This window comes from Galeopterus variegatus, unplaced genomic scaffold (genome assembly GCF_000696425.1).
Source record: "Galeopterus variegatus unplaced genomic scaffold, G_variegatus-3.0.2 Scaffold2095, whole genome shotgun sequence".
Lineage (NCBI taxonomy): Eukaryota > Metazoa > Chordata > Mammalia > Dermoptera > Cynocephalidae > Galeopterus > Galeopterus variegatus.
This window is the reverse complement of record NW_007728206.1, coordinates 109,216-136,403: the sequence shown is the minus strand read 5'-3', so window position 1 is coordinate 136,403 and position 27,188 is coordinate 109,216. Positions and strand designations below refer to the sequence as shown.

At 39.0% G+C, this 27,188-nt stretch overlaps 1 protein-coding gene across 1 annotated transcript in view; it reads left to right on the top strand.

The window, feature by feature from the left end:
* Positions 1-27,188, top strand: part of ANKFN1 (ankyrin-repeat and fibronectin type III domain containing 1) — a 146,296-nt gene that overhangs the window by 116,065 nt on the left and 3,043 nt on the right. Inside the window, exons 10-14 of the mRNA XM_008580439.1 lie at positions 5,027-5,126; positions 5,441-5,573; positions 6,025-6,141; positions 14,241-14,456; positions 24,600-24,766. Of these exons, the coding sequence (XP_008578661.1) occupies positions 5,027-5,126; positions 5,441-5,573; positions 6,025-6,141; positions 14,241-14,456; positions 24,600-24,766 (733 nt within the window). The remainder of the gene's footprint in view (positions 1-5,026; positions 5,127-5,440; positions 5,574-6,024; positions 6,142-14,240; positions 14,457-24,599; positions 24,767-27,188) is intronic.

The following is a 27,188-nucleotide window of genomic DNA, read 5'->3' as shown; positions in this document are numbered from 1 at the left end:
GTGCATTCCCACCAACAGTGTAAGAGAGTTCCTTTTTCTCCGCAGCCACGCCAGCATTTTTTTTTTAATTGTTCTTCCAGATGAAGAATGGAGCCATTCTTCATCCTCAGCACTTTAGTTATATCCTTGAATTAATGTGTAATCAGTAACTCCACTGTGAGCCTGGGGTACTCGCTAAATATACAGCATATTCCAAAGACAGAAGCAGTAATAAAACATCCCTTCTCTTACCAAAACCCTACATAGGAGGTACAAAAACCCACATTAATTCCTGCATTTGGTCTAAAGAACTGGCCACAGCTAGTCTGCATGCACAGCACTGGGATGAAAATTCAAGGAATATGTTAAGCAAGAATTATTGTTCATAGGATTAGTGCCCTGGCATACATAATGAATTATGAAAAAGCCAGACAAAAACCCACATTAATTCCTGCATTTGGTCTAAAGAACTGGCCACAGCTAGTCTGCATGCGCAGCACTGGGATAAAAATTCAAGGAATATGTTAAGCAAGAATTATTGTTCATAGGATTAGTGCCCTGGCATACATAATGAATTATGAAAAAGCCAGTTGTGTTCATCATAGCAGTATTCTATAGGAGTGAATTTCAATTATTATCCAATTACTCAACTTGCCAACCAACATTAACTGAAGGCCTGCTTACTGTGTGTCAGGTGCTAGACATCTCAATAAGAATAAACTATATTCCCTATGTTAGGGAACTCTTGCAGGGTACAGAAAGTGAACCTTTGCTCCAGAGCCTTGAACCAAGCAGAATAGTACCATATAGAAGCCACAGTCCTTCTTAGGAGAAAAGTGAGTTTAGACCCTGTATCAGTCAACGTGGGCTATATCATGCTGCAATGACACATGATCCCCCAAAACGTGTATTTCTCCCTTGTGTTATGCATCTGCCATTGGTCAGCTTGGGGCTCTCCTGTGTTGTTATCATCCTCTCTCTAGAAGTATTTGTCAGCAATCATAGGAAAGGGAAAAGGAACTCTTGAAAGTCTCATATGGGCAAGACTTTATGCATATCATTTACACTCAAGACTATTGACCAGAACTTGTCATGTGGCCCCACCCAACCACAAAGGCTTCAGAAGTACATGTGCCCAGAATGAAGGAGACCTGGAATATTTAACACTTGCACAGGCCATTTTCCCACTTGGTAGTAACATTCCTTGCTTTTCTTTTTATTTTTTTAGTCCTTTTATTTTTTTAGTTTAATCATTATTTTTATTTAATTTTTTTTTTTTTGTCCTTTTTGTGACCAGCTGCACTGCGCTCAGCCAGTGAGTGCACCAGCCATCCCTATATAGGATCTGAACCCGCGGCGGGAGAGCTGCTGCGCTCCCAGTGCCGCACTCTCCCGAGTGCACCGCAGGCTTGGCCCTAAATTTTATATGACTATGATGTGTCTCTGAAGCCAGACTGCCTGAGTTCAAATACAGGCCGGACATTTACTACCTATGTGACCTTGAACAAAGTGCCAAAACCTCTCTGTGCTTACTTCACTCATCTGTAAAGTTAGAATAATTGTATATACCTCATTCATCTATTGTTTAAGGATTGAATAACTTAAGTAAAGCACTTAAAATAGCTTTATTATGTTTTTAAAAAGCAATTTCTTCAGTCCTCCATTTTTTGCTCCCTCAAGGCAACCTCCTAACTCTTTTACCTAATTCTCTTGGTATTTTTTCTATATCTCTAAATAACATGTTTATATTTCTAATTCTTGATTTTTTTTTCAATTTTAGGAATTACCTCACTAAAGAAAATGATGCTTTATCTCTTCTTTACCCCATCATCCACTTATGTGCATATACAATTCCTATTTTCTCATCCTCCTTATATATTTACACTGAATTTTAACAAGATCAGTACTTACTATTTACATTATAAATAATAAGGTAAATTTTATGATTATTTTTCTTTCCTGGATAGCTTTTTGTTTTTTCTGAAGTTAATAATCATCTTTTATTATGTGTTTGTTTTTCTGTGTGGTCATAATTAGTCCCCAAACTATTCTCCAGTTCTATCAGTCATCTGTCAATATAATCAAATACATCACAATCGTGTCTTCTTAAGGAAACCTCTCACAGATCCTGTCCTGCTGTAATCTAGATTGGTTACTGGTTGCCTCCACGCCTAGTGCACCACTATCACTCTGGGACCACCTTTTACCACTATATTGAGGACTCTTCTCAACACTCTCCAGTATTAGATTTTTTGTTTTTGTATCGCATATCTTCCTCTTTCTTGGGTTAGTCCCTCATTTCGGCAGAGCCTTTCCTTTAGAAGCTTGGGAGATAATTTTTGGCAAACACTGTTATGTCTAAGGATGTATTTATTCTACTTAACATTTATTTAAAGGTTTCAATAAGTATTGAATTCTCAGTTAAAGTAATTTTCCTTCAGATTTTGAATGTGTTGCTTCATTGTCTTCTAGCCTTCAGGGTGAGAAGTCTAATACCATTCTGATTCCAGAGGTTCTATATAAAACATAGTTCTTCCCCACTCTGGAAGGTTTTAAACTTTCTTTTGACCTCAGTGTTTTAAAATTTCACTGTGATGTGCCTTAGTATCTATTGTATGTTGTACTGGGCACTTAGCAAGTCCTTTCAGTATGGAAACTTATAACCTTCAATTGTGGGACACTTTCCGAAATTACTTTAATTATTTCTTCCCCTCCTTTTCCTCTCCTCTTTGGTTGTTCAGATGTTGGGTCTCCTAAGCTAGTCCTTTATCTTTTTTTTTTTTCTTCTACTTTCCATTCTCTTGTCCTTTTAATCTACTTTCTTGGAGATTTCATTAGCTTTACTTTCTAAGCCTTCTATTGGGTTTTTCAGTTCTTGATAACATATTTTTAATTCCTAAAGCTCTCTTTCATTCTCTGATTAGTTCCTTTTTTATAGACTCCTATCCTTTTGACAAGGATGCAGTGTCTTCTTTTATCTCGCAGAATATTAATGATGGGCTTTGTTTCATTTTATATTTTTTTTCCTTAGCATAGTCACTCTTTAAGTTGCTCTTTATTTTGTTTTGGGCCTTTGTGTTTCATGTTAGATGCTTTCCTCAACTGCCTGGTGATCTTTGGGTGTCTGCTCATATTCAAAAAAGAAATCAATAGCCACTGGGAAGCTCTGAGCACATGGATAAGGCTCTTTATTTACAGGCTTAACTGCAGGGTGATCTGGCACCACCTTTTCACTGGGAATTTCGCAATGTCAGAATCTTTGGGTGTATTCTCTTAGGCTGTCAAATTCTCCAAAGAAGTTTCTTCCAGTGTCCTGCCTAGAGGATATGTTTTGGTACCAGTGTTCTGAGAACCCAGTAGGGAAATATTATGTCTGGAAACTTTCACTTAATCCATCTATTGTGGGTACAGTTCTACTACCACCATCACCCCATTTTCAACTGTACCTGATATCTCCCACTCCAGAGCCCTCTGGTATTTTTAGATAATAATCCACTAGCTTTCTTCTAGGGTGGGGAAAAAGTACCTGTCCAGCTAAACAGTACGGGAAGAGATCTAGAAGTCTAACTGCTTTTTAAACGGACTTCAACAAATCCTCCTGCCTTTAGCACTATATTCACCTCCCACTTCCAGCAGTCTATGGTGCCCATCGGGTGAATCAAGTTACTTCTCAGCTTTGTCCACTGCTGCCTTAGGCTTCACCTTTCTCAGGTCTGTAAAATCCATCTGTCCATCTGCTTTCCAGCTACCAACATTTACTTGCTTTTTACTCCTTTTCCATGTTTTTGTCTTTATAGATTTATGTTGTTTCCTTTTGTTTCTTAATCTATACTCTGGTTTTAGTGAGTTTTGGGGAGAGAATAGTAAGTAATCAATATGTTCACAGTGCAGCATTTACCCAGAAGTCCCAGCAGCATCACTTTTCAAACAGCCAAACTCATGCTCAAATCAGAAAAAAATGTTTTTGCTTTGTTCTGCCAGGAATAATCATTACCAGCACAAGCTTGAAACTAGCACGAATGCTTGTGTCGGTCAGCCGTTCCTATAGAATCACTGGCAGAGCCACACTGAACCTCAGCCATGGGCCATCCACCCACATTTCTGTGCCTAACAGTGGCAATATGGACTACGTTCTCATCCCCAGTTGACATGTCTGTTATAAGTTGGGTGAGGACACCAACAACCTCAGCTTCCCTTCATTACATAGAATATGAGAGTTGAAATCAGTTGAAAAGACTGTTGTAAGAAGTCTACTACTTTTATTAGAGAAAGATCAGGTTGTAAATAGAAGAGCTGAACAGAAGCAATGGATGATTTGCTCACCATTGTAGCTAAAGAGCTTTGCACATGGCAGTGTCCCAATATTTGTTCAGCGAATGAATGTCTCAGTTTTCCCAGGTATTGGCTCTTTGATCTTGGGAAATCCATTTCACTTCTCAGCCTCAGTTTCTTCTTCTGAATAATGAGATAATCATACCTATTCCTATAACTATTTTTGCATGCCAACATACACACTGGAAAAACTGCCCCTGAATGCTAGCAGTGGTTGTGCAGAAGTGGTGGGATGATACGGGTGGGGTTTGTTCTTTTTTTTATTCTCCAAACTTTCTGTAATGTGCTTATATTTCTGTTATCATAAAAAATTTTAGCAAAATATATAGACTAACAAGGAGAGTTTTGCCAGACTGAGAAGTATGTGAATATGAGAAAGCAACTGGGGGAGGAGGGCAGAGGGCAAAGGTGTTGATTCCACTTCTTTTTATCCTACCTTATAATAAATTGCTCATCCTGATTACCAACAAAATACCTAAGTGGTTTCCCCTGGAGTTATATTACTCATCTCCAACATTTTTGAGTAGTTCCTCATTATTTGGATTAACCGTTGGCATCTCAAGACATAAGAGGAATGAATGAGCTGAATTCCCACATGAAACAGAATAAGTGACAATGAGGGGACAGGGGACAGGAAGGCAGGATGGTAGGAAGAAGGAATTGGGAGTGATTATCTGCCAAATGGAATTTACACTGTATCTTTTTTCTGTTTTAGAAAGTTCAAAATTACAAACCACAGGCCGTAAGCAGTCAGTCTCAAGGAGCCTGAAACACCTATTCCATTCCTCAAACAAGTTTGTGAAGACCTTAAAACGGTGGGTCCTATATAGTTTTTCCAGGAAATGTTAAATTCTCAGAAATCAGCGGGTTTTGGTTCTGAGTAGAAACTTGGTAAAAATTTCTTTTTTGTTATTAAAAGAGCAAAGTTCACTTTTCTCCTAAGAATTCGGCAAGATATTAATTGCTCTGAGTTCTAGCCAGTGGATTTGTGATACTTAGCAGGAATATGTTCCTAGGTATATTTTAAATTCATCTTTTATCATGTTCAAAAATAATTTTTTTACCCAAGACTCAAGCTTGGTAGAGGAGACAGTTAAGGACAATTTCTTATTTTCCTTTTTCTTTTTAGGGGACTCTACATAGCTGTTATATTTTATTACAAAGACAACATTTTAGTCACCAATGAAGATCAAATACCAATTGTTGAAATAGATGACTCTCACACCAGTTCTATTACACAAGATTTTCTGTGGTTTACAAAGGTATACTGATTTCATTTTTCCCCTTTTTATCAATGTTACTGCCTATAACTTTAGTTGAGGAATTTCCAGCAATCAAAGTATTGAGGTGGAAATAAATTATCTCAAAGGTCCTTTACAGTCTTAATAAGCCCTATGCCGTAAAAAACACCAAGGTAATGTCTACACTACATTTTCAAAGCAAAGAAGCTTGCATCCTGTCAGATTGTGTCTCCACTATTCTGAGTTATGGGATCATTTGGCAAAGATTAAAATGTGGATCTGACTGTTTCATTAGCATTCAGATCTTTCTCCAACTGGACAGAGATCAAAAAGTTGTTTTGCATGTATTGGAAAATGGACTGGAGAACAAACATCGGGGGTCAGGTTTCCTTCTCCCTGCTTTGCTTTGATGCCACAACCTAAATCATATACTGGCTTGGATGATGATATGACCTCGTGACTTCTTTTGCAGCTGTCTTGTATGTGGGAAGATATAAGATGGTTGAGGCAAAGCATACCTATCTCCATGTCCTCATCCACAGTGCTTCAAACTCGACAGAAGATGCTTGCAGCAACAGCCCACCTACAGGTGAGGGGCCAGGTTTCAACCGAGACCCCCAAGGAAGTGTTTTAAAAACTTGGACAGTTGTCACCAATCCAGCCTGGAAAGGAAAAGAGTGGGATCCTTCCTCTTTCATATCCCTAGGCACATGAAGGTTACTTGGACAGTTTGAGCTGTCATACCTGCTCATATAGGGATCCTGAGCTTTTGGCAATTTCCTTCAAGGAGATCTGTCCGGAAGAGTATATGAATGACCCCTAAACAAAAGTAAGGAAACTTGCGTTCTACATTTGATACTAATCCACCAACTCATTTCTCCTTTCTGGGCTTCAGTTTCATCACTTGCAAAATAATAGGAGTTTGACTAGACAACCCTTGCTGCTCTTGTATCCTGTGCATCTATGAGTGTGCAGAGATCAAGAAAAGGACCAGCAGATATTCTGAGGTGTTTCTTGATGTGGTGCTTTTGTTAAAGCATAGAGTATTAGTCCATTTGTGTTGCTATAACAGAAATACCTGAAACTGGGTAATGTATAAAGAACAGAGGTTTATTTGGCTTACGATTCTGGGACAGGTGCATCTGGCACAGACCTCAGGCTGCTTCTACTCATGGCAGGAAGCAGCAAGCAGCCAGTGGGTACAGCAGATCACATGGCGAGAGGAAGCAAGAGAGAGGAAGGGAGAGAGGAGGTGCCAGGGTCCTATAAACAACCAGCTCTCATGAGAACTAATAGAGCGAGAACTCACTCATTACTCCCCCCACCTGGTAGAGCACTAATCCACTCATGAGGGATCTGCCCCCATGACTCAATCAGTTTCCAACACTGCCACATTGTTGATCAAATTTCCACGAGTTTCGGAGGTGACAACACATCCAAACTCCATCACATAGGCATTTGCATACATTTTTGCTTACTTATAAACAAATAAACTCTTAAAAGATTACTTCTAATCCTGAATTTATTAATCCTTCTGTACTATCAATCAAATCAGACCAAGTCATCTCCGTAGGTTACAGAGCTCCTCCTAAAACCGGCATTGAATTCTAACCAAGCTCTTCTGGGTTTTCCTCTCATTGTTTTCTGGTATCAACTGAATTTGTGGTTCTTGGCACAGAAAAACATCTACTACATGAAATTGGGGTCCTTAAGAGTTCATTGAGTCCTTATCAGTGATGGGTATCTACCTACAAAGCTGTCAGTTACATCAGCCCCAGAAATATGCATAACTGGAATCTATGCAAGCTGTGTTTGGCCAGGCCATACCAACCACTATATAAAAATAGGGTCGTAATTGGGCCTACCCCGTGGCGCAATCAGGAGAGTGTGGCGCTGGGAGCGTAGCAACGCTCCCGCCGCGGGTTCGGATCCTATTGTATAGGAATGGCCGGTGCGCTCACTAGCTGAGCGCAGTGCGGATGACACCACACCAAGGGTTGCGATCCCCTTACCGGTCACGAAAAAGACAAAAAAATAAATTAAAAAAAAATAGGGTTGTAATAACGAAATAATACTTTATGGCCCCCACCCCCACCTGCAATTATGGGAGCTTTATTTCTTGAACCCCCAATTCATCCCCCTGAAATAGTAATAATTACTATGTTTCTATTCAATTAATCCTGAAATGCAACTTTTGCCCCTCAGTACTATACTCTATTACATAGGTGTCTTACTGCCTTGTGTCTTCAATGACTTCAGATTTTACCAAATAGCATTCCTCATTTCAACTCACTCTTGATTGCAGAATCTTCTCCTCTAGGGCTGACCCATGGCTCTCTTGGGAGAGTGTGGTGTTGATAACACCAAGGCCATGGGTTCAGATCCCTATATAGGGATGGCCGGTTAGCTCACTTGGGAGAGCGTGGTGCTGACAACACCAAGTCAAGGGTTAAGATCTCCTTACTGGTCATCTTTATTTAAAAAAAAAAATTAAAAAATAAAAAAAAAAATCTTCTCCTCTAACCCCAGGAGAAGTTCTTGGAGCTGGGCCATGAAGACTGTGCTGAATTCAAAGTGCCCCTTCCTTTTATCACTGACCCACTTGAGTTGAACCATGCCACTGTACCTCAAACTGCTCTTTCTTTAAGATAACATATATTCCCAAGAGGCTCAGACTCCCTAGTGGACCCTCCCATTAACCCGTTATATAGCCCAGACATGCCTGGATCACAAAATGAACAACTTTAGAATTTCAAGTGGGGCTCTTTATTATGTGTTTATTGGAGGCTTCCTAGAACACTTTCAGCTGATATCAGTAACACAAGAAAGATCAGGCTGTTACAAGCCAGTGCAGACAGATACTGAGGGACACCATGATAACCAGTATGACCATACTCAACTACTCCCATTGCAATAGCTCCTGGATTTCCTTGGCCCCTAAATCTATTGACCTCGCCACTTTTCATAATGCATCAGCCCATTCCTGAGGTCATTTCCCTCCTTGTCCAGCTTAGATTCCTTGGCCCATCTTAATCACTCCCTTGAAAACATTCTAAAATTTTCTCCCTCCATATTATTTGGAAAAATCCCAAGTTTGAATGAATTCAACATGTCTACACTGGTAGTTTTTCACATTGCTGCAGAAAAGTCACCAAAAAATGGGATGACTGGTTTCACGTTAAATTCATGATTAAATTAAATTATCACATGTAATGTTACCTACTGAACTGATTCCATTTCTCTATTAAGTTTGCTTTCCCATACTATAAAGCAACTATTTAAAACCTCTTTCATTTCTCCCATACCCCTTCCACTTCCTCACACTCTCCATCCCTTTCTCAGGTGATGACTTCACTGCGTAATTTGTTAAGAAAATAAATATGAATTAATGATTTTCCACCACCAAATTTACAAACTTCCTTGCACTGACCCCTCTTTCTTCCCTCCTATTTCAACAAATAAAGTCTTATTCCTACCAAAAGCTCATCCCTCCACATGTGCTCTGGCTCCCATCTCTTCCCTCCCAACTTAAAAATACTCAAGTCTCTCCAGTTTAACCTCCTCCACATTCCTTCCTTGTCTCCACATGCCCCTTCATCTATCAAACTATCTTTCTTCTCCCCCTTACGTCCAAACTTCTTGAAAAAGTTGCCTCCATTCTTTCTCCTCTTACTTTCTCACTTCCCATCAGTTCTCAGCCTTCTCTCTGATTTTTGCTACCACCATGCCTAAAAAACTGCTCTTGAAGACCACCAGTAATCAGAGGCAGATGATGCTAATGAAACTGGAGCTTCAGGGCCCCTCACATGTATGAGCTCTGTGAGTAGGGAGTCATAAAGTATTTTAGGTGGGGAAGGGATGTTGAGTTGCAGTCAGGAAGCATTTCTGGTAAACTGAGTAATCAGAGGCAGATGATGCTAATGAAACTGGAGCTTCAGGGCCCCTCACATGTATGAGCCCTGTGAGTAGGGAGTCATAAAGTATTTTAGGTGGGGAAGGGATGTTGAGTTGCAGTCAGGAAGCATTTCTGGTAAACTGCCTAAAGAAATTTCAAGGGGAAAAGGAGACCTGAAATTCCAAATACTCCAGCATTTGGTAGGGGAAGGGGAATTTCTTTTCTCATTTTAAGGATATATTCACTTTTATATCTAATTTTATATTTATAATTTTGTATTCTTTGTCTTACCCAAAATTGTATGGTTCAGGCCTCCACAAAACCTGGATCCATCCCTGCCAATGACTTCAGTTTCACTAAATGCAATGGACACTTTTAAGTTCTCTTTGCAACTGACATTTCAGCAATGTCTGATATACTTGGTCCCCCTCTTCTTTTTTAGACTGCCACATCCCTTGGCTTCCATGATTCCACACTCATTTTCTTCCATCTTTCTGGTCTCTCTTGTCTTTCTCAGTCTCCTTTGCTAGCTCACACACTGTTTCCTATGCTTAGAAATGTCTTCTTCCTCTTCTTTGTCTTGCTAATACCTACATATCCTCAGATCTCAACTAAATTTTTATACTTGCTCAGGGAGCCTTTCTCTGATCTCCTAATTCAGTGAATCACTCTCATAGCTCCTTGTATTCTTCATTCAAAACAATGATCATAATCTCGTTAGTTAATTATTTGTGTCATTATCTGTTTAGTGACCCACTTGGACTGTGAGTTCCTGAGTGCAGGGAATGTGTCTGTCTTGGTTACCACTATATCCCCAATGCCTGGCATGTGGTACACCCTCAGTAAGTGTTAGTTAGATAAATATTTGTCAGTCCTTAGACAGAGGGAAACTCTGTCTAACTAAAGGGAAAAGGAATCACAGAAATGTGTCTCATACCATAGTTAAGGACCTGATAGTTCTCCCACCTGCACAGTGACCAAAGCTTCACGGTACTCAAATTTTACAATGTTCTGAGGAAAATAAACATGCATTATATATAAGCTTTATCAGCATCAACCATACATAAATCCTCTTGACTTAACTTCTGGTATATCTCATTTTACTCTCCTCTCCTTTCCAGTCTTACTGCTACTGCCTAATTACTCCAGTTATATCAAGAACCTCCAAAGTCATCCCTCTGCTTCCAGTCCTAACTCCCTCCAATCCATTCTTCACACTTCTGCCAGAGTAACCAATCTAAAAGATTCTGACCGTGGTATTCTTTGACTTAGAATCTTTCAATAGTGGCCCAGACATTTTATCATGGCACACAAAGGCCTTAATCAAGATCTTTCTCCCCCTCCCTGTGTCCATGACACCCTGACTTACCTTTGTCACAGTGCACACCAACCACTGTGCAATTTAGTCCTTGTTTTCTTATTTCTGCTCCATAGTGAGGTCCCTTAATACATAATACTAAATAATAATAGTGAAACAACTACTTTCATTTATTTAACGGACTAGGTGCCAGGTACTATGCTAAGTGCTTTACAAACTTTATCTCATTTTAATCTTCACCACAAACTAATGAGAAAGTACTATTATTGATATTCATTTAACAAATGATAAACTGAGGCTGAGAAAGTTTAATTTGTGCCCAAAGTTGCACAAATAGGAAGCAGCAGAGTCCAGATTCAAATCCAGATCTATACAAATTCAACGTCTACATTCTTTCCAATATCTCATCATCTTATTATGTGTTAATTTACAAAAAGTGGACAAAAATTTTAAATAGAAAAAAAATTATCTATATTATACTAAAATTGAAAAAGTAGGAGTCTATTCTGCATTATATGGAGCCTATTTAGGAGAAATGGCCTTGAACTTTATTTGAAAGAAGACAAAGTATGTATTAATTAACAAATTAGTTAATTAAATAAAATTACCAAGACAGGAGGAGAGATGTGTCCATCAGCATTTGAATAAAAAAAATTAAGATGAGAACGCCTGTAAATGACTAAGACTCCATACTGGTTTTCTTTCATTGAGAAGTGTTTGAACTACGTATCTTCAAAAGACAGTAATAATCTGACACTGCAGATTGTGTTACATTAAACTTTCCTCCTCCACAGCTTTTAGAAATGGGGGGGTTAGTGAGTAGGAGCTAGGTAACAATTGATGAATATTGTCTTTTTCATTTGTCAAGGGGGAAAAATGATTTCCCCCAAATTTTACTCTTCTTTACCAGGACTTCATATCCTGACTCTGGACCTCCTTCAACTTCCCATGTCACCCAAAACTTAATAAATGTCTCTAAATATTGTGCCTCTGTCTAGGGCTTATAGATAGTCCTGTGATTTATTCTGGTTATAACCTAGATGCATTCCTGTTAGCCCTGGGGTAGCTCCTATTCCTCCTTACCTTGAAAAATCATCAGGGGGTCCAGATTGCCCAACCTTGATTATACGGCATGACAGGTATTAACATGGTCAATTTTTCCTTTAGGCCCTAAAGAACTCTGAACTTACCCCTCAGAACATGATTGCAATTTATTTCCACAAGTATATTCTGCTTTTAAATTGGGCTCTCCCCAAAGCTAGCTATCCAACCCAGTTTGATGTCAATGAAAAATTTCAGGAAGACTTTTAGTGCTTTCTTATTCAACCCATTAGAAAACCTATCCAAAGCTGGTAGTGAACCACTGATATAACTCTGTTTAAGTGAAATGACCATTTCAATCAATGTCTATCCATCAGCATTGATCCAAAGTGAATCATGCTTTCCAATGTCTCAATAATAATATAATATGTTAGTTAATTCAGTCAACAAAAAGTTACTGAGCTCTTACTATGTGACAGGCGTTATGTAAGGGAGCCAGAGACACAGAGATGAAACAACTGTGATCTCCTAACATATACATCAACACATGTAGTAAAGCCAAAGACATACTAAGAAAAAAAATTTGTACAAGGAGCAGCAGGATACAAAGGAGAGAATGGTAAATTGTAAATTCTACTTCAGAGAGTTGGGAATGTCTTCCCAGAGAAGATGAAATCTGGGCTGGGTCTTGAAAATAAGTGGGTGTAAGCTAGGATGGGATTCCAATCAGAGCAGTAAAGAAAGACTATACTCTACGCTGCATCAAGTTTGAGAGTTTGCAAAACACTTTTTTGTATTGCTTGACTTAATCCCTCAAACACTCTATGAGGTAAGGATTAGCATAATGGATGTCGGAACTGTAAGAACCCTTAATTTTAGATGATGAAACTCAGGACCAGAGAGGATAAATAATTTTTCAGAAGTCCAACAATTAATGAATGGCCGCCAGCCCTGAAACTCAACACCAGTATAAGGCTTAATGGCAGTGATAGGCTGGGAGCCAACTTGTACTGGCTCAGGAGAGCCAACTGTTAAATATTCAGGAATGTTGAAAGCCTGTTGTCAAACCATTGGTAGCTTGAAATCAGTCACAGCAGGAGTATTTGCACCACAGCAATTGGTATATGCCACAATTGAGGCCTTTTTTCTTTCCTCCTCCCCCCACACCTTCTCTCTCTCTCTCTCTCTCTCTCTCTCTCTCTCTCTCTCACACACACACACACACACACATGCTAGCCAATTTACCAACATCACCCTGCTTATTAGCAGCAAACTGCCTCTATAGAAAACTATAGTACTACACAGGGCTGCACTAAAAAGCCTTACCTAAGCTACTTCTCTATGATTTGGAAGTCAGTTATTGGAAAGAAGAAATCTTACTGAATGATTAGGCCATGTGAAAAAATAATAATCTTGCCAAATTAATTTTTACAATATGTCAATATCTATATGAAATTCTTTATTTGTCACATGCTTGGTCTTTGTGAGGAAGAATAAAAGGTTTAAGACACAACCTCTATCTTTGAGGGAACATTCATAAGTATAGATATTAACCACCTTGCTCATTCATTTTTAGGTCATCCTTGTCACTTTACAAATTCCAGTTTTACTTCTGCTCACAAAAATAGTAGCTAGGAGCTCTGGGATGATTTATAGTTTTTAAAAATCATAGATATTTAAAGCAAGGGGGAATGTTATCCTATTCATCCAGTGCTCTAGGTTAGAAATCTTCAAAGCCTGCATATTTGTAAAACTCCTGTTTATTTTAGTAACAACTACCTGGGTCCCTCCACATTTAATGTGGCATCCTTCCCTTTCCTCCCTTTCTAAAAAGTATTGTCTGCCTCAGTTAACCTAGTTTATAAGCAATTTTAACAAACTTTTAAATAAATAGAACCCCCTGGTATGCAGATAAGTCAAACCAGCCCAATCTCCCAATTAAAGTATCTTGAAGGAAATATACAGTCATTTAGGGACCTGCACAATGTGCTACATTGTCAATTCACGTCTTCATTTTAAACAACCCCACCTCATACTAGCTTACTGTAGATCTCTTGAAAATTCCACAAGTAGCATACTTGAAATATCAGGCATTTTTCTTTAAAACATCTGGGATTCTCTTCAAGTGCTTGGTAACTGAGGTTTATGTGCTGGTGTGTCTATGTGGGTAAGAGATATTTACAGATATTGAATTTGCTTAAAAAAGCACAATTTTTGTGCCTCTTGCTATAATCTTTGCAGGCTCATGGTGAAGACATTTTCTTTGAGTTTCTGTCAAGTACATTTCTATGATGCCATACATTCTAGGTTTAAGTCTGGGGGAGGAAAGAAACACCTTCTCAGAAATCAGATAATTATTCAGTGTTTTTTGTTGCAGTTCTGTTGTTTGTTTGTGCAATATCATATAAGCCACCAGTAATCTATTTGTTTCTAGAATTTACTTGGAACACACAACTTAGGAAGAGTTTACTATGAGCCCATTAAAGATCGGCATGGAAATATACTCATAGTCACCATCAGAGAGGTCGAGATGCTTTATTCATTCTTTAATGGCAAATGGATGCAGATCATAAAGCTGCAAAGCCAGAGGAAGTCTCTATCAACACCTGAGGAGCCAACAGCCTTAGACATTTTACTGATAACCATCCAGGTATGTAGTTTTTTTTTCAATAAAACATTAGAAGTTCCAAACATAATTCTTGAGGCTCTAGTGAAATATACCAAGAGCCATTTACATATGCAATGATGGAGTGGAAAGGGTCCAGAGACAGGTCATTACTCATATTCCACACAAAGGAAAGATGCAGAAGCTTATTTTTATTTATCACTCTCCAAATCTGAAATTAAACAAGCAATACAAATAGTGGACATTGAAAATGCCCTGACCAATGAACCAATGAGAAACATTGAGAAAAATAACTGAGTAGGGAATCCATAGATAGTGTAATAAAAACATTAAACCAAACCGAATGGACCATAATAATAATATATTTCTAGACTATATCTACACACACACACACACACACACACACACACACACACATATCGCTAGACTATATATATACAAGTGTGTGTGTATATATACATATATATGTTTGGCACTTTGAACAAAAACACTCTTACACATAATTTACTCCTGCTTGTTCCTTAGAATACTCCCTTAGGACAAAGAGGCATGATTAAATCCATTTTAGGAATGAAATAACTGGGGCTCAAAGAGGTTAAGTGACTTAGGGCTAGACACAGAGGCAGATTTAGTGAAGCTAATGAAGTTTCAGGATCATTTGGCTCTTCACTTGCATAAGCTCCTTCCAGGCCCTGGCAGGGGCTCTAGTAACTTTATATTCATAATTTTGTACTCTTTTTCTTAAAGAAAGCACCAGAAACTATGTTAGCTTCAAAGCCCACAAAACTTGGAATTTGCCTCTGTGCACAGATAGAAAATGGAAGAGCTGGGATTTCAATTCAGATCTTCTGATTAGAGGCAGGCTTCTTTCTGCTGTATTACATCACCTTCTGGGATAGGAGTTAGGATTTTACTGAATGAGTGATAAGAATGACATAAAGGGTGAAAGACTCACCTGAGTACTGAATAGGCACCAAAACTTAAAACCCAGGCAACTTGGATCCAGACTCTTAGCCTGGATGATGGAACCAGGACACAAACCTATGTCTGTCTGTTCCTCGGTCCAGTGCTCTCTCCCTCTGCCACACTGTCTCGCATGTTCTTATGTGAACATGGGCTTGAGCTGTTCCTCTCTCTCTCTCTCTCTCTCTCTCTCTCTCTCTCTCTCTCTCTCTCTCTCTCTCTCTCTCTCTCTCTCTCTCTCTCTCTCTCTCTCTCTCTCTCTCTCTCTCTCTCTCTCTCTCTCTCTCTCTCTCTCTCTCTCTCTCTCTCTCTCTCTCTCTCTCTCTCTCTCTCTCTCTCTCTCTCTCTCTCTCTCTCTCTCTCTCTCTCTCTCTCTCTCTCTCTCTCTCTCTCTCTCTATCTCTCTCTCTCTCTCTATCTATCTACCTACCTATCATCTATCTATCTTCTCAGTGATGGGGATGAGTTGCCTAGAGCTCTCCAGTTAGGCAGAAAAGCTGGCAATAAGAAACATCTACATTGAGCCCCATGCAATCGATGGCAGATATACCCACAAGACAGCCAGTCTTCAGTAAGAGGGAAGAAAGGGCCCAGTCACACAAAACTAAGCCAAACCCAAGCCTTGCCCCAGAAGCCATTTATGCTCATCCTAAACAGCTAACTTACTTTCTAACTTGCTTTCATTCCCCACTGAGGCGTGGCTAGTATAATAGCCTTGCTTTTTCATTACTTGCCTTGGTCCAAACCAGGACAAAGCCCAATGAAGCAAAGGTAAGCTAAATGGTCAAAGCCAATACCTCTGGATTTGATTTTGTGAATTTGGGTTCATAGGAAATTGATAGAGAATATGTGCCTGTGTGAAGGAACTGGGGGCAGGGAACACAGACACATTCGTAGCTCCCCTCTTCACCTTTTATAAGCAAGTGCTAAAAGAAACATTTAAAAAATCATAATAAATTGAACTTTTACAGGGTGACTAATACACTAATCCCCTATAGGGATAAACTGGGGTCTGGGCTACCTTTGCTCCTAGAAACACAGCACAGGCCCCAGCATGATATAATACCTGGTTTCTCCTAGACTTATTACATTAAAAATGTGTTACAGGTGCAGAAAAATTCCAATCTGGTGAAAGGTTGTTAGAGAAGGAGACCAAAAATAGAGTCAGGATCAGGTTTCCACACAGATCCAAGTGGAAAATCTACCCCCGCTGACTGGCACATTCCTGCTTGATGTCATTCCCACCCACCCCCACTTTCCCTTCTCCTACCCCCACTTTTTCTCTCTCTCCTCCTTCTCTTAGAGGTCTTACACTAGGGAGGAAATGGGGAATAAAACTAGTATGGCTGGAATCCAATCACTCCTAGACTTAAGATTTAATTATGTCAGGAGTTGGCCTCACCAACTCAACATGAAGGTAGAGGTAGGTCTTGGTGGTGCCCAAAGCAGGCTGGGTAATTCTCACAATAACAGGCCACAGACCACTCCCTTTTATTAGGGGAAGTGGAGTGATGACCACCAGGCCTTCTGATTGGAAGCCTGGGCTTCTTTCTGCCACATCATATCACATCACATTCTGGAGCACCACTTTGGAATCAGATTGAGTGGGTATGATTCCTGACTCCACCCTTTCTAGCGATGTGACTAGGATGAATTATTTAACTTCTCACCCGTCATATTTCCACCTCTGCAAAACATCCTACTTCATAGGGATCTAATGAAGATTAAATGAGTTAATATGTAAAGAAGAGTAGCACAAAGTGAGTGCTCAATAAATGATAGTGATTTGTATTATTTCTCCACCAGAAAAATCCACGCAATGCTAGGCTATCCTCAGGATTACTCAGTCCATCTTCTCTTCCCTGCTCCCCCAAAAGACCTCTCGTACCAGCCTAATCATCCCTTGGGGCATTTCATCACTTCCTCTACCTCTTCATAACAACCAAAAAAAGCTATATAACAACTGTAGGATCCACAGTGGGGTCTTCAAACAAATAAGGGCTTTAACAAAATCTGGGCCCATAACTTCCCTAGAGCCCCAGGGAAACTCCAATGTCCAACTCCCTCAAATTCCTGACCCTCTCAATTCTCAGACCTTCCAACAGGCTTCTCTCATATAACTGGAAAACAGAGGAAAATCCTTCTTACACCTGCCTGGGAAGGAAAAGACAGTTATTATGGGCAAGTTAAAGTCCCTCTGAGCAAACTAATTGGCAATCAGAGTATTTCCAATAGGGAGGCCCCTCTTAGATGCTGAGTTACTCTGAGCTTGATCTTCAGGGATCACTTCAGTAACTGGAAGCCTCACATGTGAAGTTTTCTCTGAAGATTAATCTCTCACATGTGGAATACGTATTTGGGTTTGTAACACTCTGTCACATCTATGACATCATTTGATCCTCACACAAACTCAGTGAGGTTGAGTGAGTAATTTTATTGTGGCCAGTTCACAGGTAAAACCGTGGATTTCTTTTTTTTTCCCCCACATTCGAACTCTTCAGGACTGTAAAGTTTTTTACCGTATTTTATTCCATTAACCCTTCTCTCTAACAGTACATAACAATTACAAAACTAGCCATAGATTTCAAGGAAATAACTTGCCAAGATCATATCAGCCAAAAAACAGCATAAGAGGAACTAGAACCCATATCTTCTGACTCCTCACCTGGTGCCTTTCCCATTCTGCCATGCTGCTTTACACACTCTGCCCCTGCTTTACTCTGCATCCCTTTTAAAAAGCAAGATCCCAGAGAAGCTGTGGTGAAGCTTGTCTTCTATCCCCTCCTATCCCTGCTTTCTCCTCTTCTTCTCTTTAGGCATTCTTTAACACCTCCAAGTCCCCAGTGTCTTCTTCTTCTACCCTGGGTGCCCAGGACCTACTACCTCTTCTGCCTTTTTTCTACCTTTTTCCAGCACGTTTTTTATACTTTCTACCATGAAGCAGCTTCAAACATAGGAATAAAAACCTACAGTAAGGGCCGGCCCGGAGGCGCACTCGGTAGAGTGCGGCGCTTGGGAGCGCGGCGGCCTCCCGCCGAGGGTTCGGATCCCATATAGAGACCGGTCCGCTCACTGGTTGAGCGCGGTGCGGGCGCGACACTGAGGGTTGCGATCCCCTTACCGGTCAAAAAAAAAAAAAAAAAAAGGCCTTTCTACTGTACCTTAGATTATCTGAGTGAGACAGCTTCTTTCTCTTCACATGCATTTCTCAGTCCCCAAAAACATTCCAACGATGGACAAAATAATGACTGTAAAGACAAGAAAATGCATAGCAGATGCTCAGTAACAGTTTTTTAAAAAATTGAATGAAAGAGTGAATTACTCCATACCAGAATGGTGTTAGTTTTTATGTTTCTAACTCACATTCTATTTGTGGTCAGTTCTGACCCCCATGTGTTTTTCTCTTACACTCTTACCCATCCTATATTTGTATTCTTGGGTTTGGGTCCCTGCAAGCACATTTTCTTATTAAATTTCAAACCTAATTATTACAGACTTATTTTTCCAATGAATAGGGTCATTCAAAGCTTTATTACTATTTTCCACACAATCAAAACCACACCAAATTTGGGAAGCACAAATCTGATACACATTCTTCATTTCTTTGTCTGGGATGTCAATAAATAAGCTGACTGTATTAGACTTCAGTATAAATCCCTACTGGTCCATCCATCACTATGTCTACTATTCTCATACCACCTCTTTCATCCACAAATCTTCAACCCAGATATTGAGATTGTTAAAGTAATGTGGTCAAGATTCTACTTTTCCCAGGTTAGCTAGTAAAAAAGATTACTAGGCTTCTCCCTGGTCTGTGGGTTCTGTGCTATTACTGTTGGAAATTAAAGTTGTCTGTACAATTTGCTCTTCACAAAACCATGTTGATTCCTCTTTAGTGCCTCAGGATTTCCTGGATGACTGCAAATTGATTAATTGATGGTTCTTTCTCATTTTTCACAAAGATCAATAAGTTGGTGGTCTTTAATTACTAGGGTCATCCTATGTTTCTACCCCTCCTGTTTCAAAGACAGGCATATATGTCCATTTCTAGTCTTTAGGGACTTTTCCAGTTCTCCATGATTTCTCAAAAATAATGACCCGTGGGTATGTAGGCACATCTGCTTGTTCAGCAAGTACCCTTAGGATGCACACCATCAAATTTTACTGATCTGAATACTTCCATTTTTCCTTCCTTCATTAACCATTTCTCTCCNAAAAAAAGACAAAAAGGAAAAAAAAAAAACCTACAGTAATCAGAAAGATTGATAGAAATGAGTCTGTTTGGCAGACATAAAAACCAATTGGATTCACACAAAAACATGTTCACCAGTGTTCATAGAAACATTATTCACGACAGCCAGAGAGTAGACACAATCTAAATGTCCAACAACTGATGAATGTATAAACAAAATGTGGTGGTGTAACAGTGTAAAAACCACAAAAACAAAGTATGATGCATACTACAATACGTATGTGCATTATGCTAACTGAAAAAAGCCAAGTGCAAAATGCCACATATTGTATGATTCCATTTATATGATGTGTCTGGAACAGGCAAATCCACAGAGATAGAAAGTAGACTAGTGCTCCCAGGGACAGGGGGAGGAGAGATTGGGGAATTATGGCTAATGAATGTGAGGTTTCTTTCTGGAGTGATAAAAATGGTCCGGAATTAGATAGTAGTGAAAGTGGCACAACTTTTTGAATATATGAAATAAGAAATGAATTGCATACTTTGAAAGAGTGAATTTTATGGTATATGAGCTATATCTCCATTAAAAGAAGAGAGAAACAAGTGGAAGTTAATAGGGACTATGTTATCTGGAAAGCCTTGTACCACCTAAAGAGAATAACCCTTTTCTGCCTCAGCTAATTACACTGGAAAAATGTGGTCTCAGGGTAGAAATATTTTCCACTTTTTGGACAGAAGTTGAAAATTTTGAGTTTTGGATGAAATCTCTTTACTTTTAAGTTATAAAATAATCCAGAAAATTCAAATTTTTTGCAGTCCATATAATCTTGGGCTCACAAAGACCACTAGCCACTGTTCTGTGACTTCTGCCATCCTGGACTATCCAATTTTCATACCCCATTTTGTAGTTATTGGAAACGAAACTATTATTCCTCTAACAAGCTCTCAGGATATCTGATCAATGAAGAGAGGTTGAATATACCTTTCCCCATCACTGCAACAGCACAGTATATTCTCTCCCAGAAGACCAACCCCTGACCCCACCACCTCTGGGCCTCTCACTTCATATTTAATAAACATTTTTTTCAACACCAACTAGGTGCCAGGCACTCTTCTAGGTGCTATAGGAAAAACAAATGAATAAGTCAAGGTCCCTGCTCTCAAGGAGTTCAGTCAAGAGGGAAAGACAGACTTGTAAACAAATCAAGGTAACACAAGACAGAATTAAACCAGAGCCTGATAGTAGTACAAATAGCATACTATGGAAGCACAGACAAAGCGGCTATTAATTCTGCCTGGAAATATCAGGGAAGGCATTTCAGAAGAAGTGGCCTTTGGCTGAGCCATCAGAGTAAGTTAAGTTCACCAAGTGGAGAGAAAAAGACAGAGAGAGAGAGAAAGGAGGGAGGGAGGGCGAGGTCGGAAGAACTCAGATGGGATTAAATTAAATAGAGGGCATGGTAAAGAGATGAGGCAGATGATGGAAGAACAGATCTCACCCTCCTTGGGCCTACAATGTACTTTACACAATCTTCTTATGGCTTTTATCATGCTGGGTTAGAAAAACTTGCTTACATGTTGCTCTCAAACATTGAAATGTGAATTCCATGAAGGGAAAGATCATGTCTTATTCATCTTGTTGTTATTAATAACCTAGCATAATGCCTGATATATAATAGGTGGTAAATAAAAATTGGTAGGATGAGTGAATTTGTGAACCAACAAACAATCAAAAAGAGAGATTAGGGCATATAGGCATATATGGGGAAGGAAAAAGCAATCCATTTTGGCTGGGCAAAAGGGACACATAGAGACCATTAGAGGTCAAATCAGATAATATATAGACCCATAGGCATTCAATTTGGTTTTAGAAGGCCTTTCTAGGGCCAGCCCCGTGGCTCGCTCCAGAGAGTGCGGCGCTGGTAGAGCCGAGGCCGTGGGTTCAGATCTTATATAGGGCTGGCCGGTGCACTCACTGGCTGAGCGTGGTGCAGACCACACGAGGCCCAGGGTTGCGATCCCCTTACCGGTCAAAAAAAAAAAAAGAAGAAGGTCTTTCTACTGTACCTTAGATTATCTGAGTGAGACAGCTTCTTTCTCTTCCCATGCATTTCTCAGTCCCCAAAAACATTCCAACGATGGACAAAATAATGACTGTAAAGACAAGAAAATGCATAGCAGATGCTCAGTAACAGTTTTTTAAAAAATTGAATGAAAGAGTGAATTACTCCATACCAGAATGGTGTTAGTTTTTATGTTTCTAACTCACATTCTATTTGTGGTCAGTTCTGACCCCCATGTGTTTTTCTCTTACACTCTTACCCATCCTATATTTGTATTCTTGGGTTTGGGTCCCTGCAAGCACATTTTCTTATTAAATTTCAAACCTAATTATTACAGACTTATTTTTCCAATGAATAGGGTTATTCAAAGCTTTATTACTATTTTCCACACAATCAAAACCACACCAAATTTGGGAAGCACAAATCTGATACACATTCTTCATTTCTTTGTCTGGGATGTCAATAAATAAGCTGACTGTATTAGACTTCAGTATAAATCCCTACTGGTCCAACCATCACTATGTCTACTATTCTCATACCACCTCTATCATCCACAAATCTTCAACCCAGATATTGAGATTGTTAAAGTAATGTGGTCAAGATTCTACTTTTCCCAGGTTAGCTAGTAAAAAAGATTACTAGGCTTCTCCCTGGTCTGTGGGTTCTGTGCTATTACTGTTGGAAATTAAAGTTGTCTGTACAATTTGCTCTTCACAAAACCATGTTGATTCCTCTTTAGTGCCTCAGGATTTCCTGGATGACTGCAAATTGATTAATTGATGGTTCTTTCTCATTTTTCACAAAGATCAATAAGTTGGCGGTCTTTAATTACTAGGGTCATCCTATGTTTCTACCCCTCCTGTTTCAAAGACAGGCATATATGTCCATTTCTAGTCTTTAGGGACTTTTCCAGTTCTCCATGATTTCTCAAAAATAATGACCCGTGGGTATATAGGCACATCTGCTTGTTCAGCAAGTACCCTTAGGATGCACATCATCAAATTTTACTGATCTGAATACTTCCATTTTTCCTTCCTTCATTAACCATTTCTCTCCCTTTGATTAGGTGTTTATTTCCCAAAATTCCACCTTGCCTGAACTTCTCCCAGTCACCCACTTACTTAATTGTACTATTCGGAAGAAATAGGATGGAAGACAAGAAGTTCAGCCGCATCCATCCCCTGATATTAATAAGCATTCCTTCCTTCTTAATCATGAGATCCAATTTTTTTCTGGTCTATTTTTTTCCCAAATGTCTTTTAAAAGTTGTTTAGACCTTGTTTTTCTATACATGCTAGTTTTATCTTCCTCCCAACTGTGACCATTCTTATTTTATCCCTCTTTTGCTATTTCCATATGTTCTGTTGTAGGGACATGCTCGGATTTCCACATATTATGTACTTTTTCATACAGAAATAGTAATGGGTACTAAGGACACAAAGCAATAAAAAAAAAAAGCCCTACCATTAATTTCATAATCTAATGAAATAGATAATTATTTTTCTTTTTTTTTGCTGTGAGACATTTGAAATTTACTGTTATTTATTTATTATTATTATTTTATTTATTATTTACATGTTCTGACAGAACTACTAATTAGACTTTTGAAAAACAGGCTAAACTCTAGCCTTTAGGAAATCTTCCCTTACAATCAGTTACCTGACTCATCACTTCTAACTTTGTGTCCCACACCCCACTACCCAAAGTCTTAAATACTAATATGGGGCAGAGGGAGAGTGTCAGCATTTTCCAATTATTCATTATCTGAGTCCCTACAGTTATATAAAGAGGCAAAAGTCATAACCCAAGTAGATCACTAGAGAACTGACCACATACAAAAAACAAAAAAACAAAATTGTATTCAAACATACCTCTGCACTTAACTTGGTTGGCACTTCCTATCTGCAACAACAACTTTGTTCAGTCTCTGCTGCTTGTGGAATATTGTGATAGGACAATACAATGCAAATTCAATGCAAATCCTTTACAAGGCAAAATTTTAAATCTTTTTAAAGATACATAGTTTTGTGAAGATGATGAAGATGATGTGGAGACCTAATCAAATCACATGCAAAGCCACTGACAATTGAGAATCTAGAAGTGGTAGACCAGTTAATGATTGAAGAACACAAAATGAACAAAGACTTGATGAGTATGACTTAAATATCAAATTTTAAAAGATGCCATGAAAAATATGAAGCTTTCAAATACCTTTTAAAAAATTATCTTCTTCATAATTATATTGCAAAAATCACATGAGTATCATTCCAGCTATCATACAATTTAATCTAAAAAACTAAGCCACAAAAAGAATCAATACTTGATTCATTCTCTCTTCATTCTCAGAATTAGTGCATAATTATAACTACCTCTTAAATGTTAATAATATAAGATAAAATAAACCTCTTAGCATTCCTTTTTCTTTTCATTTTCAAGATTAAAAATTAATCAAATTTGTTTCCTACTTATTATAAATTTTGATTCTATTTAAAATGGACTTTTCCATTTTAATTATCTTGAAATTACAAAGCTTCCTGTAACTGCTTTGTCAGCGTTAATACTTGCAAATGTCTGTTTTCTCCCAGCTAAACAGTAAGCCCTCCAAGGACAGAAATTATGAATTCTATTTTGCTTTATTACCTGCCTCTACCACCACCATCTTATTTCCAACCACAACCCACACTCCTACCCCTGCCACAGAAATCTGAGGAAAATAAGTATACAGAATATATTAAAGACTGATTACCTGACTTGGATGATAATTCTCCTGAAGGTAAGGCTAACTGTACCACCAACACTTACCCAGCACTAATGGTGGTACTTGAGGTTTCTCACCTATTTACTTAGCCATGGCTCCTTTCATTCATGACAAGCCTACCTTAGAAAGGAAAAGATTTTGAAATTGCCTTTTGAGGTATTATTTTATTTTGTTTTGTTTTCACCCTACAGGATATTCTTTCCTATCACAAAAGAAGCCATCAGCGTCTCTCTCCTGGATTATATCTGGGTTACCTAAAGCTATGCAGCTCTGTGGATCAGATCAAAGTTCTTGTCACCCAAAAGTTGCCCAACATTCTTTGTCATGTGAAGATCCGCGAAAACAATAATATTTCCAAGTAAGTTGTCAGGAGTTGGGATTTTCCTTGTGATAAAACAATGTCTCAAGTAACCATCTGATATACTAGAAGGAAAGTGATGTGCCGCTTCCCAGCGTAGTTTCTATGGTGAGATGTCCCTTATCAGACTGGAGTAGCAGCAGAGCTAAATTTTAACATAAAAAAAGGAGGGTTTGCAGTGTTGGTTGATGGGAGGCCTGAGGTCATTAAAAGGGGGCACTATCCTTTCACTTTCCTCTCTGCATTACTCATGGTTCAACCATGCTCAACTGGTTAATGAACAGATGACCTTTTCTTTCAACATTGCTATTTCCAATATATTTTCTTTGCAATCTAAAATAGTCATGTTCTTTATGTTCTTTGATTTTTTTTAATATCACCTATGGGAATGGGCTCTGATAAAGTTACTGATTCCCCATGATGTTAAAGGACTACTCGCACCACCACCAGCACCATCCGTAATCTCCCTAGTCCTAACCCTCTAGCCTGAGGATCTTGTATGTTTCCTATATTCCTTATGGTTCTCTAGGGACCTGGCATGTTTCCTACACTCCTTACGGTTCTCTAGGGAAGAAAAGAAGTAACAAGTCCTGAGCTTCTGGAACCTTGCTCTATGGTTTGGCATTTGGTGAATTACCCTGTTAGCTTTGGGAAAGTTGCCCAATTTTGGTAATGTGGCTCAACTTCACAAGTAATTCTCATAGCAGGCCTCTGAAAGTCTACTATAATGAATTGAATTGTGCTCAACATGAAAAAACAAAAAGGAAAAGAAAAGAAAAAAAGGAAGGAAGGAATAGACAAGGAAAAATATTCCCCAGAGTTCTTCAGGCTTCAAGGAGTATAAACTAGATCCTCAAATTCTAGTTACACCTATGGATTTACTTAACCAAAGAAGTCTCTAATTTGGTCATTTAAAATGTGGTCCCTAAAGTGTCAAGACTTTATTAACTCTAATGTCTCACAAGATTTATTTAATAAGTATTACCTGATGACAGTGAAGGAGATGAGGATGATGATGATGGTCTCTTTGAAGAACTCACTAAAATATTCTCTCCTTTCACTTATCAACTACACCTGGACTTTAAGTGTGCCATCTGGTGGTCACTTCTACAATTAACGTTAGTTACTCCTCAGTCCTTCACAAAAGGTTACATGGCTCATTTGTAGATTTGGCTTAAATTCTTTCTTTTAGTGGCTTTACCAATTTCCTCCTGCCAAGGATCCAAGTTTCATCTGTACAAAAGATTCTAGTAGACTTCGCTCTGCCATTTCCATCTCCTTCATCCCTACAGAATAAACTGATTAGTTAGTGGTGTTTCATGGTATTCCTCCTGGTTATTTATTTTCTAATTTTATTACAGGCTCTATTTTAGCAAAGTGGTCATTAGGTTTCATGTATACTTATCCTAGTCATAAATTTCTCATCTAGTTCAATATCAGTGATGGGAGAAAAGAAATAGTTCCCAAACAGGTTCTCATAGATTTCAATTATTTGTGAAGCCAATGGTGTACGTAGACTGAGGTAGGATTTAATTTTGATTTTTTTTTCTCTTATTGGAACAAAGGGTAAGTTTTCCAGTCTTGTCCAGTGTGAGACCTGAATGAAACAGATATCTTGAAAACAGAAACTTTTCTAATAGGGTAGTTAGTTAAAAGAGAGTGTTTTTTGATGAAAAGCTCATGCCACAATCAATTTGGTTTTCTGACCCACAGATTGGAGCCCAGGCTTGTATATAACCCTTTAGAGAGATCCCCTCAGAGGGTTTTCCCAAGGGTGGGACCATATGTTAGCACCTCCTCTCTATCCCTAAAGAGGAGGGCTTTCCTTTCCCTCTCCAGTCTGCTTTTGAGAGCATATTGCCATTCCCTGCTGAGTTCGAAGGAGAAACTGGGCCAACTAAATGTGTTTAGAGACTTGTGCTAAAATACCTGTGGAAACAATGTTGCCCAGGAGACATTTACCTTGATCTTTTCAACCTACTTTTGAAGAGTAGCCTTTGGGGGGACAAACCAGATGTGCTTTCCTCCCACCACGATTCTTTTCCTTTCCCTTCTGCGTGACATTTGGAAAAGTTCATTAGGAAGGATTATAGAGCATGCAGAATAAGGACACAGATGACTGGTTTGTGAGCAAGATGGAAGCAGTGATGTGTGTCCCCCGGTTCCTTTTATTGGAATTGTCTGGTGTTCCTGTTTGTGATTCTCCTCAAGCTTTTGGAAGGGGAAAGAAACCAAAATAGTCCCCACGATTACAAGAGGCCAGGGTTGAAATGTGCCATGTGGTTTGCTGCCTGAGTTGGACCAGAGTCCTGTGGTTACCCAACTGCGGAATTAACTATCAGATGCCCCTGTGGTAAAATGTAGGGTCTTAGAACTTACAGAGTATCCATAGGGAAAGTAAAACGAGGACAGTCAGGAAATT